This window comes from Melozone crissalis, unplaced genomic scaffold (assembly GCF_028551555.1).
Source record: "Melozone crissalis strain CALT ecotype California unplaced genomic scaffold, PUWL_Pcris_2 ptg000023l_1, whole genome shotgun sequence".
Lineage (NCBI taxonomy): Eukaryota > Metazoa > Chordata > Aves > Passeriformes > Passerellidae > Melozone > Melozone crissalis.
The window spans coordinates 14,852,937-14,871,781 of NW_026535801.1; the positions used below are offsets into that span (position 1 = coordinate 14,852,937).

Sequence of the window (18,845 nt, forward strand, 5' to 3'; positions counted from 1 at the left end):
TGCAGGAGCTGTGTGTCCCGCCCTGTGCCAGTGCAGGTGATAGTTTTTCCAGTTGCTGAGCAGGCAGGAGCTGCAGCAGTTTTTCTTCCTCAAGATCACCCTTTCTAGGGAGATGAAGTTTTGGCAGGCTGTACAAGGAAAAGACTGGGTCACTGAGACAGTTCTGGAGGAAACCAGAGTGCAGGGGAGCCGAGGAAAATGAGAGACACTAATTAAACAAAAGGACAGTAACTTTTCCAGGGAGGCCGAGAGGAAGAAATCAAAAGTGAAACTAATAGTGCCAAAAGGGGTGGAACTTCAAGTTGCTGACTGAGAGGAGAAGCCATTATCTGTCCGTCATAGTGCATATCACGGCACAGGGGCTCTTTCAGACTGCGACTGAAGTTCTGGTTCAGGTAAGACACAGAAGAAATTACGGAGGGAAAGAGTGCTGAGACTTGGAATGGCATGGAGACAAACATTTTGGACCTGAAGATGAAAGAGTACTTGTGGTGTTCCTCTGTGCTGTTCCCAGCCTTTGGATGGTGGTGTAATTCCTGCCTGCGAAACAAGGTTTTCTGATCTGTTACTAGGGTGTGCCTTTTAGAAGGAATTGATACACCTCATTCTATCAACGGATGCGGTATAGTTTTGAGTTTGTAAAGATAGATAGGTTGAAATCCATCAATGACTGTTTTCATTGCAAAATTTTAACAAATTTCAGCACTCCTAACTCACTTCATAATTCTGCTGTGAGGGTCTACTGAGTCTGGTAGCCATACTGAGTGCTGTTTCATTTCCTGCTTCATGGAAGATTCCAGCGACTTGCATGCTGGAAGTCTTTTCATTGAAGGCTAAATTCTTTACTTTAAAGAGAGTGAAGATGTAAGAAGTTAATTATGTTCAAATTCTCCTCTAAATGGGGAAGTATATTGCATAAATAATTTCAGAAGACTGTTCAGTTGTTGATTTCCCTGCATTTACTGAGTGCTGCTACTAAATTTGGTGCTAATAGTTGGCTTTTTTTAAAATTTAAAAAATACCTTCCTGTTAAACTGGAGTGAGTTGCAGAGGGACTTCAGAGAAAGGGGGTAAGTCATGACAGATCTTGTGATATAGCAGGTAACTGGGATTGAGATTTTTTAAATGAAAATATGTAGATTCAGCCATCTCTGGTTTTTAATTAGGATTTGTGTATGAAAGCAGAAGTGCTGAGCTGTGCTTATGCTAGAAAGCACTAGGTATGCTGCTTAGTTGTTGCCGTAAAACAAGAGCAAAACCTGATTACTTCATGGCTTGTTTACCATTTTTTTCTCACAAAGTCTGTAATAATCAGTTTTCTGAAAATGGAAGTAGCTGAAGTAGGGATCGCTTGCTTCATTAGCATTTTATTCCTTTTTTAGCATTTTATATATGTTATTGTAACATATTTCTTGGAAGTCATGTGATAATACTGTATTGTAAAAAAGGCAGACTTTTCCTGAAACTTTAGAGATTGGCTGTCTCACTTTCTTCAGAGTTGTTCTCCCATGTAAGTGATTTAAAATTACTACTACAATTAATATTATTTTTACTGGTATCAGTTGTGCCTTTAAGTTAGCAAACTGGAGAAAAAGACAGTGGCACTTAAATATTGTTTTAATTGTGCTCCCTGTAATTACAGACAGACTTTAATGTAACATATAGGTGACACATCTGTTCTAACTGCAATAACTTGATGGGTTTGAAACTTACAGCCTTTGAGAAATAAAATGAAAATTCTCTTTACAAGAAAGTTTTGCTTCTATAAGCAATATCTCATGTATCATAAATGAAAGACATGATTTATGTGAGAAAGAAGATAACTTCATAACTACCTCCCAAGAAAATATTATTCTTTCCTTTGTAGTTACAGAAATATAAAGTCAAGTAATCATTGAGGTTAAGCACATTAAGATACTACTGGCTTATATGGGCTGAAGCACATGGATTCTTGCCTGTTTAAAAGTTTGGTTTGAGTGGATTTAAAGAAAACAGTATTTTGGGGCACAACACAAATTGGACGTGCTGTGTCACAACATGTTTCACTGTTTATCAGTTTACTTGAAATGCAAAGGTTTAAGATTCAGTTATACATTTACTAGATTCACTTGTACATTCACTCTTGCTAACCCACACAACACTTACCAAGGGCTTGCCACAAAAAGCTCCTTTGCTGTCGAGTGCTCCTTGGAGGAGAGCAGAATACAATTGTTTGCTAATTATTATTTCCAGTTAGTCAGCTGGACTACCTTGGGGTACTGTTACTGAAAGATCTGCAGTAGCAGTAAATAAAATGGATTTCAGTATTCCAGTAGTGCAGCAGTAGGAAATTCTCTTTTGTCATTGTTGCCTTTTCTGTCTCCCATTGCCAGTGTCTGTAAGACAAGAGACCTGTTCTGAATGCATTTATATAGTTTCTCTTCAGAGATTCCCAGGTGTCTGACACCTTGGGCAGAGAAGGTAAAGTGGCAAATGGGTATCTTACTAGAAGGAAGAAGAGACAGGTCGTTTAAGTGCCAGCTGTAGGCTGATTTGTCTCAAGCATGCTGAGCATTGCTACAGGAGAGCTGTGATCAGGGGAGGTCCTGAGGCAGTGGGGCAGCACTGGGCTGAGCCAGCTCCCTGCTCCACCCTGAGATTTGTGCTCCATCCCCCAGCTCAGCTTCCTTCTGGGGAAAGGGTGTCAGTGCACATGTGAACAAAACACATGAGTCTAATTTAGATAATGGCCATGCACCAGGTTAACTCCAGCAGGACACGGACTGGGCAGATTGGGCACACACCCCTGCCCCCCTTTATGCCCTTTCTGTTCTCTCTCCATCTCCAGACTATCCATTTGGCAGCATCAACACAGAATCTAAGGACTGGGGATATTCTTTGCTTTCTTCTCTTTCTTGGCTTTCACAGCTATAATATTTTACCCCCTATTCTATTTTGAAGTTTGTTGTGGGAGGGAGGAGCTTGTGGAGATTTTTGTGGCTCGGGAGCCAGCACCTTTTGAGGAGTTTGTTGTGGGATTTGTGAAGTGTACTGTGCAAAATTAAGGGCTTGTTAGCCTCCCCTCTTGTGGGAGTGTATTGTATAAATTTAAGGGCAGGTTAGCCGATACCTTTTGAATTTAAATATCAGGCTGGGCTGGTTGCTGCAGTTAAGAAGATGGTACAATCAAAAAATGAGACCTCCTGACACATGTCCAGTGTCTTTGTTCAGCTTGAAAAGAGTTTGTAACAGACGCCAACATGCCCATGGTGTCAGCAGAGCTAGGTCCCTTCAGTGTCAGAGGGGATAGCTGGAAGCTTGGAATTTTCTAACTTCCTCTTGTGCTCAAAAGTTGAATCCATAAGCCAAGTTAATTATTTCTAAAGCTGATGGAAAAAGTGGAGGAGAAGGGAGGTGATATTCTATGCTCAGTGAAAGAGCTAGTTTGATAAGAATTCTTCATGGGCCTTTGTAAAAGGGATGACATGATCTCTATTTGCTTTTAATATTACAAATTCATTGAGAGCTGGGAACTGAGTTTACTTGATGCAGATAAACCAAACCACGAAGAGGTGCTTTGGGTAAGCTGGCCAGAAGCAGTATGAAAAGAAAGGAGAAGCCAGATAGCTTAGAGTATACTAATGTGGACTCTCAGTTCTGTTATGGTGTAAAATTTGGCAGTCTCATTTATTACATAGTCTATATTTCAGACTGGCAAGTGGCTGTTTCTCCCAAATGATAGCAAACTTCAAAAACCCCAAACCCGAAGAAAACCAGCAGCAGCCTGCCAGGCCTTTACATCCTATACATTGGTACTCCCCACTATCTAGACACACCATAGGAAGCAAGAATAATCTATGACTTTCTCTGCTAATGTCACTTAGTGCAGAGGTTTCAATATCCTTTGTAAAGTCCAGAGAACTGAAGGAGTTAAGCATCAAAGCTATGATAGCAAGACAGCCCCTCTCTATGGAAATACTTCTGACTGCATGTATTCATTTTGGGCTATTGTACATGATGTGATACCTGTTACATAAATCATGTTGTTGCACTCACTTACTGACAAATGAAATCAACTGCTGTTTCTGTTTAGATCCAAATCCTGATGTGAAATGAGTACAGAGTTCCGCAAACTGCTTTTTGAAGTTTCTGAGGCTTTGGTGACAGAGGAACTGTCAGCTCTTAAATTCCTCAGCCTGGACTATGTCGCCAAGGGGACGCTGGAAACCATCCATGAGCCCAAGGCCTTCTTTGAAGTTCTGCAGGAGAGAGACATGATTGAGGCAGGGAACCTGTTCTTCCTGAAGGAGCTGCTCTACCGGATCCGTCGGATCGATCTCCTGTCTGCCCACCTGGGCTCCAGCCGGGAGGAGATGGAGAGGGAGCTGCGGGTCCCGGGCAGGGCACAGGTGTCAGATTACAGGTAAACACGGGAACATGCACATTACAAGTTCTGTGTCAACTGTCTCTTCTGTCTGCACTTTTGTCTTGTGAATATCCCAGCATAACTGTGTTTATTACACATGAATTCCTGCCATTGTGAGTTTTACATTTTGCAGTTCAAATGTTTAATTGTGGTGTTTACTTCTTTCTTGAAGGTCTCTCTATTGTTTATTGTCAGGCAACTGCTGTATGAAATTGCAGAGGATTTGACTTCAGAAAATGTCCAAAAAGTGAAGTTCCTGCTCCGAGGACCACTACTAAAGAGCAAGCTCCAGGAAAATGCTGTATGAAAAGTAGTCTTGAGAAGTTTTTTGCAAGGCTAGTTCAGAGTCCTCTAGTTCTTGTAAGAAAGGAGGAAAGAGAAAGAAAGAGAAAGTCTGCTCTCATGAAAATCTGGTTTGAAAGAATTGTGATGTTAGCTAAAAACTGCTGTGTGAAAGAATGGATCCTTATTTTTTGCATTGTATCTTTGCCTTTTTTTCTCTCCTGATTCTATTTTTTCTCCACCAGCTGTCTCTTTAATCTTATCTTCTTGCAAAATCCATCATGCTCTTCCTTTAATCTTTGCTTGGCATTTATAAGACAAATGTCTTTATAAGAAATATGCTATACCTAAAAAGAGTGATGTTCACTAAAGGAAAAACAATGTTTTGGAGACAGAAAATCAAGTTCTAATGTGAGTTGAGTCACAAATTTTTATGTGTCAATGGGTATATTTTCTTATTTATTATAATTTGGAGTAACAACATACTGTTAAGTTTCCCCAAAAGTATTAAGAGGTTGAGTGAGCTAGTTTAATATTGTAATATTTGTAATGAGCTGTGTTATAAAAAATGCTTGGTATTATTAAGAACCTTCCTTGAAAGTCCTATTTGTATTGTGGCACGTAGAGGAAAATTAGCAGATTTACCTCCAACTTGGTGGACAATGGAGCTTTAATAAACAAAATTAGTACCGAACAACTTTCCTGTGATGGAAAATGGCATAGCTAAAGAATTTAGCAGCACTTCATCAGAACACAAAGGCACAAGAGGATGTTATGTTATCCTCATCAGTGCTTTGTACTGCTGAAAAAAGCAGGATAGCCTAGTTATAGGCAATTTCTAATTGTCCTGCTTTAACCTTAGTGATGATGGGTTTATTCAGTTGCATTGCATCTTGATCCTTGCTTTAATGAGTTTTGGAGGAAAAAGTAATAGGTCTTTAGCTGGTCCCTGGGAATGAGGATGTTGTCTTCTGCCCTGCTGCAGAAGTCTCTGGGAATGAGGATGTTGTTTTCTGCCCTGTTCCAGAGCTGCCTGATACTGTGGTTATCAAAGGTCACTGGATGAGTTTGGTTCATGTGTTTTTGTTTTACCAGTCAATGTTGCAGGTCTTTCTGGAAATGGAAATAAATGGGATAATTGAGGAAGATAACCTGACAATGCTGAAAGATATATTTCAGGGATTTAGAGCTGACTTAAAGAAAAAAATTGATGCCTACGAAGAAAAAAAAAGAGGTAAATTTATTTAAGCTGTTTAAGAACAGATCTGGGGTCTTTTGCGGGTTTTATACCTTCATCCTTGGCAGCTTAGAAGTCCAGTAAAATGGAAGAGACCTTATGGTACCCTAGGACAGGCAGAATGGCTCTGGAGGACTCTGATTTCTGAAGTTTTCTGCTACTTCATTATCCTTTATTATCATTATTTCTGCTACATTCATTATACATGGATTTTTGTATCTATCCTTGAAGTATGTTCTGTCCCTTGTAAATGGCCTTCTTCTGCCTTCTCTTTGCCTTAAATACAATTTATCTGTTCAGGAAAAAGTGCTGGTTTTGGACCAGCATAACTTCCAAGTCACTGCAAGAGACAGGAAGTGCCAGATGACTTAGGGAAGCTTGTGTTGGGAGATTGTCAGCACTATCTCCTGTTAGCCAGGCCCTTTGCTCTCAGTCAAAGGGAAGTCCCTGAAAACCAGTCACTTGGCTAAAGTGTAACTTTCTGTAACCAGATGGAAATTGCAAGGACTAAATGTATATCCTGGCCATTGCAGCTGAGGTGGTGCTTTCTGGCACCACAGCTGGGTGTTCCTTTGGGAAACAGGATTTCTCACTCAATAGCAACTTCCTTCTGAAGGACTCAGGTCGTGAATTTCCTCAGAAACATTTAAACAATCCATGCAGTACCCTGCAGAGCTACCCAGCAGTTCTCCCTGCATGTCTTTGTGCTGCTCTCCTCTGCTGGTGTCTCTAAAAGAGCAGAAGATAATTGCTGAGGTAGGCCATTGCCAAGCAAGTTCTGTGTTGGGGAATGGCTCTCTAGCAGTATCGTTATTATCTTTTCCTCTTGATAAGTAGAATTAAAAAAGCATGTTTTGTAGAGCCCTGACAATTAAATTTAATTTAAACTCGTTTTTGTAACTTGTAAAATGAGTACTGTGATTTTGTGTCCTTGGTTAGAGTCATGGATTTGATGATTTCTTTACTTTTTTCAGAAATTTGTATTCAAAGAAGTGCTCTGAGGAGATCTTTCATTATGCTGGTATTTTGCATCCTTGCATCCACTCACACAATAAAGTTCTCTGGAGAAGGAACAGTGGCCTCAGAAGTAAATGGACCAGCATTTTTTACTATTGTACAGAAATGGGTCTCCTCTTTCACTTCTATATCACACAGTTGAGAGGCTGGTGAATGGCTTGCCTGGGATGACTATTCACAGTTAACCTTTCATTATCTGTATCTTGCTACCAGTAAAAGAGCAGAGGAGCAGAGAAGCAATGGAGCACAGCCCTGCATGGCTTCTATAACAACCAGTAGTCTGTGAAACTGGAGCCAAGCTTGGCCCAGCTCTACAAAATGCTGGTGTCTCACAGCTGTGAAAACTCCCTGCACCTCACTCCTTGTTCTGGCTTTTTGAGTGTTGAAATTTGCACAGTGGAAGATTTATCCTTGTGGTTTTGAAATGTTTGTTTATCTTCTCCTTCTTAGAAAAGTATTCCAGGGAAGAAGTCCACTATCCTGTGTCTGTGTCTGTGTATCCAGAGGAACAAGGAGCAGAGGGGGAGGTAGCAAAACAGGTGAGAAATGCCTCAAGAGTACCTTTAAAGTATTTATCCATCTCCTGGGAGAGGGAACATAAATTCATAACACTAAGCAGGTGGAACAGCCAAGATGGAGGGGTAGGCCTTGGAACAATTCTTATTTTCCAGACAAGACCGAGCCTTCTTTGTGGGGACCTGATTGTCAGCAACCTTTTAAGCAAGAAATGAACAAACAGTTGAGTGAAGAAACCAATCTTAATGATAATGGAGACTGGGACATTAAAGTCCTGGCCAGGATACTCCTAAACAGATGTGAAGGGAATAGCAGAACCCCCTACCTCACTGGAATTGCACAAGGACCCTCAGAGGAAATGGTGGGGTGCAGGAACTTTTCCTATGCATATGCAAATTTGTGTTTCTGGATCCTTTATCCCATGTCAAAATATCATGACCGAAGAGACAGAAGAGAAGGGGTTCAGGGAGACAATGCAGATTTCTGTCCTCTGTAGCTAAATTGTATCCTTAGGCTTTTCCTTTTTTGTTTCTTAGCCTTTGTGATTTTCTTTTGTGCTTAGATAATGATGGACCAGCAATCTGTATATAGTGTATTTTTCTTTTGAATGTCTGGCTTTGCTTTCCTACCTGTTTTTTGTTTGTTTGTTTTGTTTTTGCAGTATGGGAAAATATATAAGATGAAAAATAACCCCCATGGTTACTGCTTAATTATTAACAACCATATTTTTAAAAATCCACATCACAATAGAGAGGGAACATTGCAAGATGGAGGTAAGTACTTTTTAAATTCAATTACTGGTTTGGGTTTTTTCCTCTGATAATTCTCAAAAATAATAATCTAATCTTTGCTGTGAAGAAGAATCATGGTACTCTTTGGCTTCCAGAGACTGGAGTGACAGTCATGGTACCAAATGGAAATATATAATTTCCAGCATTTAGCTGATGGCTTAAAGAAGGATCTACTTTTTGTTCTAGGAAAAAGTTATTGTCTTAATTTGTTTTATGTACAACTAGAGAAAAAATTATTATTATTCCATCTTTCCAGTTCTTGATTGTTTTCAGTTCTTAGCTTAGAAAAATATTTTAAGTCCTCAATTTCTCTTCAGTGCTCAAATAAATGCTCTGTAACTTTCCTTAAAGCCTGTCTTTCTGCAATCACTTTTAAGATAAACAAGAATAAAAAAGTAAAGTCAAGTTCCTGAAAGGACAAGTCACAGATATTTTAACTCCATCCAGCCCATTTACAAGCTGCTTTCTTCCCAGGTACTTCCTCTCTGCCCATACAACAATTAGGCCACCATTTGCTGAAAAGTCTTCCTAGCATTTTGAGCAGTTTACTCTGATTCCCTTCTTGCTGCATCAACCATTCACACAGAATGAGGGACCTACTTCATTTAAGAATGGCAGGATTTGTCATTCGAAAGAGGTGGCACTTCTTTTAACTTGCCAAGTGTTGTTCTTAGGCATCTGAGACTACTATGCAATGCATAGTTAAAGCTTGGGTTAACACAGTAAACTTCACTAATTTGTACCAATACAACATAGAATCTAAAATCTGTTTTTGTGTTAGACAGTATGATACTTAACCCAGTTGTGTTTAAAAAAAATAAAATTAGGCAAGTTAGGCATTTGGGTTTTTCTAATAGGATTTGGCAGGCTAAGAGCCAGTCAGGTGATTTTACTGATGGGATCTGAACACTTCTGCTAGTATCTGATCTACTACAAAGACACTGATGTTTCAGCATCTTCCTTGTCACTGTGTATGTTTAACAAGTTCCTTCTGATTTTTTCCCCAGAGGCTGTGAAGAGGGTCTTTAAGTGGCTTCAGTTTGAGACAGTTGAGTACATGGATCTAGAAGGAAAAAAAATATATGACACAGTTGAAGAATACAGCAAGAAAGATCATAGAAATATGGACTGTTTTGTTTGCTTCATTTTCTCCCATGGTGAAAAGGACAAAATAAAAGGTGTTGATGATGAGTGTGTAAATATTGAAGCTTTAGTCTCCCGCTTCACTGGAACTAATTGTCCTTCTCTTGCTGGCAAACCCAAGGTGTTTATTATCCAGGCTTGCCAAGGCTCTGAACGTCATCCATCTGTTGCAGTAGAATCAGACTCTTCTGGACATTTTGAGGTGGATGCTAGACCTTCGACTTCCATTCCTGATAGGGCTGATTTTCTGATTGGCATGGCTACAGTGGAGGACTACCTGTGCTACCGCAGTCCTAATACTGGCAGTGTTTACATTCAATCCCTCTGTGAGAACATGAAGTCGCTCTGCCCACGGTAAGTACTATTTCTAATTCTTGTACATTTAGAGTATTGCAGATGTGCATACTTAAGCATGCTGTGCTGAAACACAGTGGTTTGCATTTGTGCAATTAATGCTTTTGCCATTCAGGACAGTGGAGAACAGTATTTATTTTGAAATTGGGCACTGTCAGTCTTCTACAGATAAGCCAAAGTATAAGTGACTTCCCCTGGTTTTCCTGCAACCAAACCAGGGTTGTAATGCTGCAACGTTACACACAAACAAGCGTGTGTATGTGTGTTTTTTAACATTTTTTGACTGAGAATTTTTTTTTCTTCCGGTGATACCTGACTAGAGGTGAATTTGTTCAGTGATTACACAGACAAAACCCCCCAGTGCTGTGCAGGCATAATTTTCATTGTTGCCTCCCACCCATCCCCTCATAAACTTCATTTAGAAAATAGAATTTCCCTTCAGATATCATTTTCTCATGGCGTCCAGGAGATGGAGAATGTGTAGGTTTATTTCATCTTGGCGACCTCTTCTGGCTGTAACCAGAGCAATGCTAGATGGAGGTTGCTTTTATTTCCCCCAAACACACTGAATTCTGTGGTTATTCAATGGAATGTGCAATTTCAGTGGCAATAGGGTGAGGAAGATACCAGCCTTCCCTGGCATACCACTTTAGTGGGGCAAACACACATCAACATCTTGGCTGAGCTGCAAGTAGCATATATCTCAGTGTAACTTCATTTTTGTTCAAGGCGCGTGGATCTCACAACCATCCTGACAAAAGTGAACCATGAAGTGGCAACAAAAGACATAAAAGGATTTAAGCAAATGCCAAAGATAACATCAACACTACTGAAGCTATTGATCTTTGAAGTTCCACAATGAAAAGCAGACAAGTAAGAATACACTCGGTTAGGAATGACATCTGGGCTTTGACAGAGAAGTGAACTTACATGAGAAATTATCTGGATCTATGTAGTAGCCCTAGCCCTTTAAGGAGGCATAGGACCTAAATTTTTCAAATTCCATATTGAATCAGTCTTCCAATACCTGGATCTGTAAGAGTCGGGTAAGGCTGTGGAAAACTACAAATCATCATGCTTTTTTTCCTGCAGAAGCAGTGGAGTATGTTCAATCTGGGTTTCAAGTGAGAAAGGACTTCCAAGTAGTACTGTAAAAGTTATTGGAATTGTCAATAAAGTCCCATTGTGTCTGAGTTAAGTCCCTAAAATCTGCAAAAAAAAGAACAGATTCAGAAAGCTGGATGCATTCCCAAGCAGCATGTGTTAGGTTGTAACTGCCTTACCCAGAGGTGAATTGTTGTCTGTCTTTGGAAGCTACAAATGTTCATGGAAAATAACATCCTGCTCCAGAAGGATCAAAACCCCATGATTATGTTAGTTTGGTTCTTTTCATCTAAATATTTGGTTTATGTCAATCATCTGCTTGAATAAACAGCCCGACAGTGTAAGTTTTTCAATAATAAAAGTTCTCACTTTGCTATTTCTCAGAGTTGTCAGAGCACAGTGTCTTGAATGAATGTGGAATACTGGAAAGAAGTTCTGTAATCATGTTTCTGTTAGAATAAATTCTCTTGGTTTTTATATCACCTCAGTTTGCGGTGTGTTCCTCTCTTGGATGAGCTTTCTGAGGGACAGTCAGCATGACAAACACTTTTACCCCACAGAAGTAATTTTGTTCTTATTGGAGTATTTGTTGGCAGCCACCCCAAGGGGAAGCAGCTGGAGAGATGGTAGGAAAGAATAAGTTCAGGACTGTCATGATAATGGCAGCTGATGCCAGTAGGACAATTCAGTAACTGCTTCCTCTGTGAGAAACTTGCTGGAAGATGGCAGCAGCTGCAGAAGTGAAGTTGTACATCTACAGCATTTCTGTTTCGCATATTTCTGTGTAAGAGTTCAATACACTCAGACCAAGTTCTTTCAGCTATTCTACATGAGACAGAATTGGATATCAAATTTAATTATTTGGTATCTTTGGGGATACACAGGATTTTGATTTGGTAGGGTAAGACAGCTACATAGGTGTGCTATCTGTCATGACCCTGGACATTCCCAGTCATGGTGGAACGTGGGTGGAAGCCAGCTCAAGCCCATTGTTCTTTTCAAACTTTAAATGTTTTATCAGTTGTCCAGGTTTTATACTTTTATGTTGGGGTGGGGTCAGCCACTTATCCACACCCTCCATGGTGGTCTGGCTTGCTCAAGAAGGCATTATTCCTTGTTAACTGTCTTGGGGTACCTGATGATTCACAGATGCAAATGTCTCCTCTAAAACTAAGGTCACTCTCCAATCCTGATGTTGAAGTAAATTGGGCTTTCTTTATTACCTGTTCTTCCCTGAGATGGTGTGGGTTTTTTTGTCCTTCTCCTCTGAGCTGTCCTTCACTGGAAGGGGGAAGGGGGGTCTATAGAGGGTGCTGATCAGTCACACCCTGTGATTTAAATTAATTTAAGTGATTTGGTATTTTGTTCTGCCTGTTAAAATCCAGCTATCTGCATAGTATACCATTATCACTCGTGGATGAAGACCTACTAGGAGGAAGAGAAAACCCCATCAAAATCCTTTAAAGAACCACAGAACAGCCATACTGTGAATTTATATGTAGGTCATGCAGCAACCAGGCAAGGAGAAAACACACTCTGAGTTTTGTGTTCTGAGAAAAGTGTGGCTGGTGGGTTTTTGCACATATTTGTGTCCCTCCCACAGAGCCGAGTGGTAAGAAGGAAGTCGGTTCTGCAATTTCCTGACTGTTTTTTCTCTCTAGTACAAGCTAGACAACAGTGAGTGGCAATTACTTTTTCTCTGTGAAGGCCCTCAGCTTTGTTTTTACTTTGCCTTTTCTTTCCTACCAGCTCATGGCTGGGAGGCCAAATCCAGTCAAAAGCCTGGCACTTAATTCTATTTCGTTTTCAGACAGCAGAAGCACTGCCACCAGAAAGTGGGGCCAGAAGTTTGGTAGGAAAGAAAACTGAAAGCAGACAAGATCAGAGTGGTGCTATTTGAAAAGGAAAACACTTGTAAGAGTTGAGCTGTTAGCTAAAGAAGAAATAATGCTGTCCAGGGGCACGAGTCCTTGCCCAGTCATTCACATTTTGCTACCTATTCTTTCAGTTTAACAGTAGTGTTGAGTGTTCAGCCTTTTTATTCTGACCCCTAAAAAACGTGGGCATATTCTCTCTGAAGTTATTCAAACCTGCCTCTTTTCAACTAGAGATATGTCAAATTATGAACAGAGAATGGCATGTTTAATCTTCAATGACTTCTTTGCAATGTGCTAAGAAATATAAGTGAGATCTTTGGGAATTCATTCATTCTGTGTGTCCTTTCTGCAAGTGTGTCTTTTCTTGTCACTCTGTTCTGTTACTGACAGCCACTGGAACTCCCCAGGCCACAAACATGGCTGGCTCTTGTGGATGCCAGCCACACATGGCGTGTCATCCTGGACACATCTCCTGAGCTTGGCGTAAGTCTTCCATGTCAGTTTTATATGTGTAGCCACTTTGTGTTTAGGTCTGATTTGTCCAGGTATGTGAGTGCAAAGATGGATCCATATGTCCTTAGAACAAGATAGCAAGACATTGAAAAGTGCCTTGCTTTTTGGATTCTTTCCACCTTTGACCCAACTTGCCATGCATATAGTAACCAAATATCTTGCATAGGGGTTTGAACATTGATAAGCCACTTCTAGGATAACAATGTACAGATTTCTGTTTAATATATTGTTAAAGTGGTTTTTACTGGATTTTTGGGAATGGGATGCTGGTTTCAAATCAGTGCTTAGCAAAGATAAAGAACATTGGTTCTTTATTGTACAGTATAATGTGCTGAGGGTTGCTCTCTGGCTCAAAGTGAGCATTAAATGAGTTTTCAAAAGGATGGAATTCCGGTTGGTAAAATCTCTCCCCTCCTGTTGTGAAATACATCTATCCATGGTGCTGCACCAGAAGGTGAAGTGGAGATGGTGCAGCATCCCAGGGCCCTTCACCAGCGCAGTGCCTGCTCTTGTTGTAGAACTGTCCTGAGCAGATGTGGGATGGGTGGGAAGGGAGCTGTTTTCCATGGCTGGTGGCTGTTCGAGACCGAACGCCTGCAGGGAGGGTGCTGCCTTTTCTGACAGCAGCCAGAAGGCTCGCAAGGAGGAAGGCGAATCAGTGGTGCTATAAAAGCTTCCTTCTCCTTGTATTAAAATCGCAGTGGTTTAGCCTGAGAACCAGCGAGAGGCGACAGCAGGAAACGCCCGGGCAGAGGGACACCTTTGCATCCGCACTAGCCGGTTCGGTTTGCTCAAGAATGGGCTCTAGAACAGGCGGAATTGGGAACAGACAGATCCCAAGACACCGCGTTCCCCAAGGAGCTGTGGGGTATTTCGCTCCGGAAGTTTAAATCCAGAAGGAAGCACCGCCCCGGGTCGGGTCGGGCTCCGCCCTTCGCCCTCCGCGGCTGTGGCGCGGCCATGGAGCTGCCGCGGGGGCGGCTGCTGGCGGTCAGCGACGAGCTGGACGGGGCCGAGCTGGCGGCTCTGAAGTTCCTCTGCCGGGACCACGTCCCCTGGAGGAGGCTGGAAGCCGTCTGGACCCCTCACGACTTGTTCGAAGCGCTGCAGGAGAAGGGCTTGCTGGAGCCGGGGGACCTGGCCTTCCTCAGGGAGCTGCTCTACCGCATCGGGCGGATCGACCTCCTGGTTGCCCACCTGGGCTCCAGCCGGGAGCAGGTGGAGAGGGAGCTGCGGGCGCCGGGCGGGGCGCGGGTGCCGCCCTTCAGGTGGGTGAGGGCGCCGGGCTGGGCCGGCCTGGCTGCGCGCCTCGTTCTGTCCGGGACAGCTCAGCCGGGCTGAAGGGTTTCCCTTCAGGCGGTCCTGGGCCTTGCGTCCTCCATCTCAAACGGGAAAAAAGGGGAATATGTTCTGAGGGGACAGTAGACAAGAGGAGCGGTGCATAGTACGGAGTTGTACTTGGAAACACGATGAAACAACGCCCTCCACTTCTTTTTCTAGATACTTGCTCTTTCAACTGTATGAAGATGTCGTCGAAGATGAGCTGATGTATTTCAAGTTACTTTTGGCCAACGAATTGCCAAAAAGCAAGCTAACCCGTGAGACTGTAAGTATCTCTGTAATACTTTTTAAAAATTATTACTATAATCCATAGAGGCAATTGGGTTGCTTATGGGGGAATGAGCTTCACTCTTCTTTATGGTGTCACTTTTAAGATGAAAACACCACAAGAAAAGGGTGCCCCTGGTTGCACGTGGGACTTGTTTGTGCTGGTGTCAGGCACAGCTTTTGCAGCAGTGTCACAGCCAGCTGTGCCAGGAGTGCCAGGCACAGAGGCCATCAAATCCAACACATCCAAGCATCACAGGGAACTTAGGACACTCAGTGGCCTTAATAAACACAAAACTGATAAGCACATTTACTTAGCCAACAGACTTTTTTTCTCAGTCATTATCAAATATAGAAAGTGATCCACTGTGAATATTATTTTATATGTTTTTTAAAATGCCGAAAATACAGATCTAAGCAGCAGATTCTTCTCAAGGCTAAGTCAAATAAGCTGGAATTTACAAGTAGCCTTGCAGATCCAGTGCTTTTATGTTGTCCCAGCCTGTCCCAGTTCTGATTCTTTGGTACTTTGTTCTAATAAAAGTTTTGAGGATTTTCCTTCTTTTCTTAGAGGGGAGACTATGAGAGCTCTTCTAGTAAATTCTTGGGGTGACCACTGTGCTCTGCCACTCACTGATGAGTTTCTGTCCCTTGGGTCCCCTTTTGCTTCAGAGCAATCTCTATACCTCACATGATAGTGTAGAGATTGCTCTGAAGCAAAAGGGGACCCAAAGGACAGAAAACCCTTTTTGCCAGTGCTTAAGATGGTCACTGCAGTAATTCTTCTGTTTCACTTGAGTGCACAATAGCCACTGAAAGTTGAATGAAAGCAATCATTAAAAATATTGTTACATTCCTGTAGATGTCCTGCGGTAGATCTTAATTAGATCTTGGCACCTCTGAGCTACAGAAAGGAAATGAGTATGTTTTGGGAAGATGTTGGTACTTAACAGTACTTGTAGGTTTTGTTGAACTAGGATTAACTGGCTCAGCTGAGGTCTCACCTGAGCTCCCAGTCAGCTGGATTGACTCTCTGGGCCACATGTGCTGTCAGTGCATTAAAGCTTTGGTGCACATGCTGCAGCTTTGCTCCCAGTGGCAGCATGGAGGTGCCCTGAGAACAAACTGCCTTTCTGATTACCCAGACAATGCTTGACGTTCTCACTGAGATGGAGAAGAAGGGCCTTCTGGGGAAAGACAACCTAAGTATGCTGAAGAGTCTCTGTGAAAAAATTAACATCAGCCTGTGGAACAGAATTGAAGATGGATTAAAGCCGTTTGGTAAAACAGAACAAACCAGCCTCTTCCCCATAGTTATTTATTCTTGAAGTGATGTATAGGTGTTGCACAGCACTGATCATGAATGCTTTGCAGGCCAAGAAGAGATGCTCATCACAGAGGAACAGAGGGGCAGCACAGGATACCCTGAGGGGCATCTAGTGTCACCTGTAGCACCTAGTCCTCCTGGCAGTTTTAATGACTCTTCCCAGGTAAGTTAGTTTATTTCTTAGAAACATCATGATTTTATCTTAGAAGAACTCACCCCTCCATGAAGTGAACAGTTGTTCTAAGACCAACTGTTAAAAGCCCTATCTAGAAAAAGAAAAATGCACAACTCTGCATCCTTTATTCTGAAGTTGTGTCACAGGCACAGCTGCTGCAGTGTTGTACTTCAGAAACATCTGCAAGGATAGCAGGGTAGGCTGAGTTTATGATACCAGGAATTAGGCAGCTGGCTTGGCACCAAGATATGAGTGAACAGAGCACCTTGTGTGGGCTGAGTCTGACTTTGGTGGTCCTGCACAGACTGCCAAAGGCAGTGGGGCAGGGCACTGCCAGGCCCTGGGAGCAAAGCTGTTGAGGGGGAGCTGCCTGGAGAGGAGGCCAGCTGGCTCTGGACCCTGCTCTGCCACTCACAACAGCTAAGGAGCACTTGGAGGAGAGTGTAGGAGCTTCACCAGGAGTCTTTCCTTTCAGCTGCTTGAAGCATACAAAATGACCAGCCGACCCTGTGGAGTGTGCCTGATCATAAATAATCACAATTTTGCAAAAGCTAGGGAAGGAGTGCTGGAACACAAACACATGAAAGATCGGAATGGGACAGACGTGGATGCAGGTACAGTGAATGTTAAAGATGAGTTTGCCAATCCTTAAAAATAGAAATCTTGTTTCTCTTTCTCAAGGTCTGAATTTCAGTCTTCTCTTTCTAGGATTACTTTTGTTGTAGTGGCTCAGTTGGCTCGGTTTAATGTGCTGACAAGTCCTAATCAACTCATCAATTTATTAGTGCCTGACACTGAACAATTCACTTGCATTTTGCAGTTTTAGTGAGGTGACTGAAACCTTAAGCAGCACCCTGAGGCTGGACTTTACAAGCTAGGCTAGCTTTGCATCAGCCTTATGCATACTAATTCTAAAATATGCAGAAATATGCAAGAAAACCTTTTAATGCCAGTTAAGGGAACCCAGTAGAGATATGATTAGTGATTAGACTACTAGAGTATTTTCAGACCAGGAATGTAGCTACATGGATGTAGTCATGTAGCAGATGACCAGTTATATCTAGAAATGCAATCTGCAGTTGCAGAGTCCAACTTCCATATAATGAAATGTCTCAAATTTCCCTTCTCTTTGCTTTCCAGCGGCTCTGAGGAATGTCTTTAGCAAGCTTCATTTTACAGTAGAAGAATATAGAGATCTCACTGCACAAGAAATCCGTGAGACTGTGAACATCTTCCGGAGTGCAGACCATGAGGACAAGGACTGTTTTGTTTGCTGTATCCTGTCTCATGGGAAAAAAGGCATTATATATGGTGTTGATGGGCAGGAAGTACCTATCAGGGAACTGACCACTTCTTTCACTGCACAGAATTGCAATTCACTTGCTGGAAAACCAAAAGTTTTTTTTATTCAGGCCTGCCAAGGTGAAGCTTTCCATCAAGGTGTGACCATTGAAACAGATTCTGGAGAGCAAGATTCTTCTGTGGAGCAAGATGCGAGGCTTCAGCTCGAGTGCATCCCTGCAGAGGCAGACTTCCTCCTGGGCATGGCCACCCTGCAGGATTACGTCTCCTACAGAAGTCCCAAGGAGGGAACCTGGTATATACAGGCACTATGCCAGCGCTTGGAGTACAGCTGTCCTCGGTACCTATGTTTCCAAACGATTATTTTTGGCAACACCTGAATTTTTCTTCTGGATGACAAGAATTTGATTTAGATGCAGAGGTAGATGATACAAAGTGGGAATACTTGCTCAGAGTGAAAACAGTGATGTAGGACACAGCACCATGCAAACTGTTCAAAGCAACTTAGGGAAGTGCTCTGAAGCCTATTAAAAACAGGAGCTGTTAGCACTGGTGTATATCAAGGTAGCAAAAATGTTATTTTGCTGATGTTAACTGCCTAACACAAACTGTACTTGTTTCTTTGCAGAGGGGAAGATATTCTCACCATCCTGACAGCCGTAAATCAAGAAGTGAGCAGAAAAACTTGTGAGCGGGGCACAAAGAAGCAGATGCCACAGCCCAGTTTCACCCTGAGGAAGAGGCTCATCTTTCCTGTCAACTAAATGGGAGGCAACTGCAAGCCAGAGAGAGCTGCTGCAGCCTGGAATTGGCTGGTTTCAGAATTCAGTCAAACACAGACTTTTAGTTCCTGCTCTTAGCTCAAGGGCAGATATTTTTAATTTAAACTACAATTAAGGAGAAAAAGCCTTAAGAAATTTGTATTGATACATTAATTTGTATTAATACTTGAGAACATCTCTGAGCTTGTCTCTGATTTATCTCTGATCTGTTTAGCTGATCTCTCTCAGTGGCTTGCTGGCAAAATTCTACTCAGTGTCTTCTTATCAGCTCTACCACATTACTACTGCTTTCATAAGGTATTTACAAGGCAACTTTTAGAAGACAACTGTTATAAAGCTTTGTGTACTTTATGCCTAACCTTTGCAAAATAAAGGGAGGAGTGCTGTAAATTTTATAGGATATAATCGGCTC

At 42.0% G+C, this 18,845-nt stretch overlaps 1 protein-coding gene across 1 annotated transcript; it reads left to right on the plus strand.

Annotated features, from left to right (window-relative positions):
- The first annotated feature begins 322 nt into the window (after positions 1 to 322).
- On the plus strand, positions 323 to 18,828 carry LOC128937918 (uncharacterized). Its single transcript, XM_054277797.1, has 16 exons — positions 323 to 395; positions 4,073 to 4,402; positions 4,601 to 4,706; positions 5,783 to 5,921; positions 7,392 to 7,468; positions 8,119 to 8,230; positions 9,256 to 9,745; positions 10,475 to 10,595; positions 13,117 to 13,209; positions 14,017 to 14,507; positions 14,740 to 14,845; positions 15,993 to 16,128; positions 16,222 to 16,337; positions 16,825 to 16,963; positions 17,490 to 17,991; positions 18,280 to 18,828. The coding sequence occupies exons 2-16, from the start codon at positions 4,092 to 4,094 to the stop codon at positions 18,413 to 18,415; spliced, it is 3,075 nt and encodes a 1,024-aa protein (XP_054133772.1). The 5' UTR covers positions 323 to 395; positions 4,073 to 4,091; the 3' UTR covers positions 18,416 to 18,828.
- The last annotated feature ends 17 nt before the right edge of the window (positions 18,829 to 18,845 follow it).

What these genes read in the sequence shown, in the direction of transcription:
- LOC128937918 (XM_054277797.1), top strand. Translation starts at nt 4,092, where the DNA reads ATGAGTACAGAGTTCCGCAAACTGCTTTTTGAAGTTTCTGAGGCTTTG. An exon ending in AACAAGGAGCAGAGGGGGAG is followed by an intron (nt 7,469 to 8,118) that starts GTAGCAAAACAG and finishes TTGTTTTTGCAG; the next exon opens with TATGGGAAAATATATAAGAT. An exon ending in ACACATCTCCTGAGCTTGGC is followed by an intron (nt 13,210 to 14,016) that starts GTAAGTCTTCCA and finishes CATCCGCACTAG; the next exon opens with CCGGTTCGGTTTGCTCAAGA.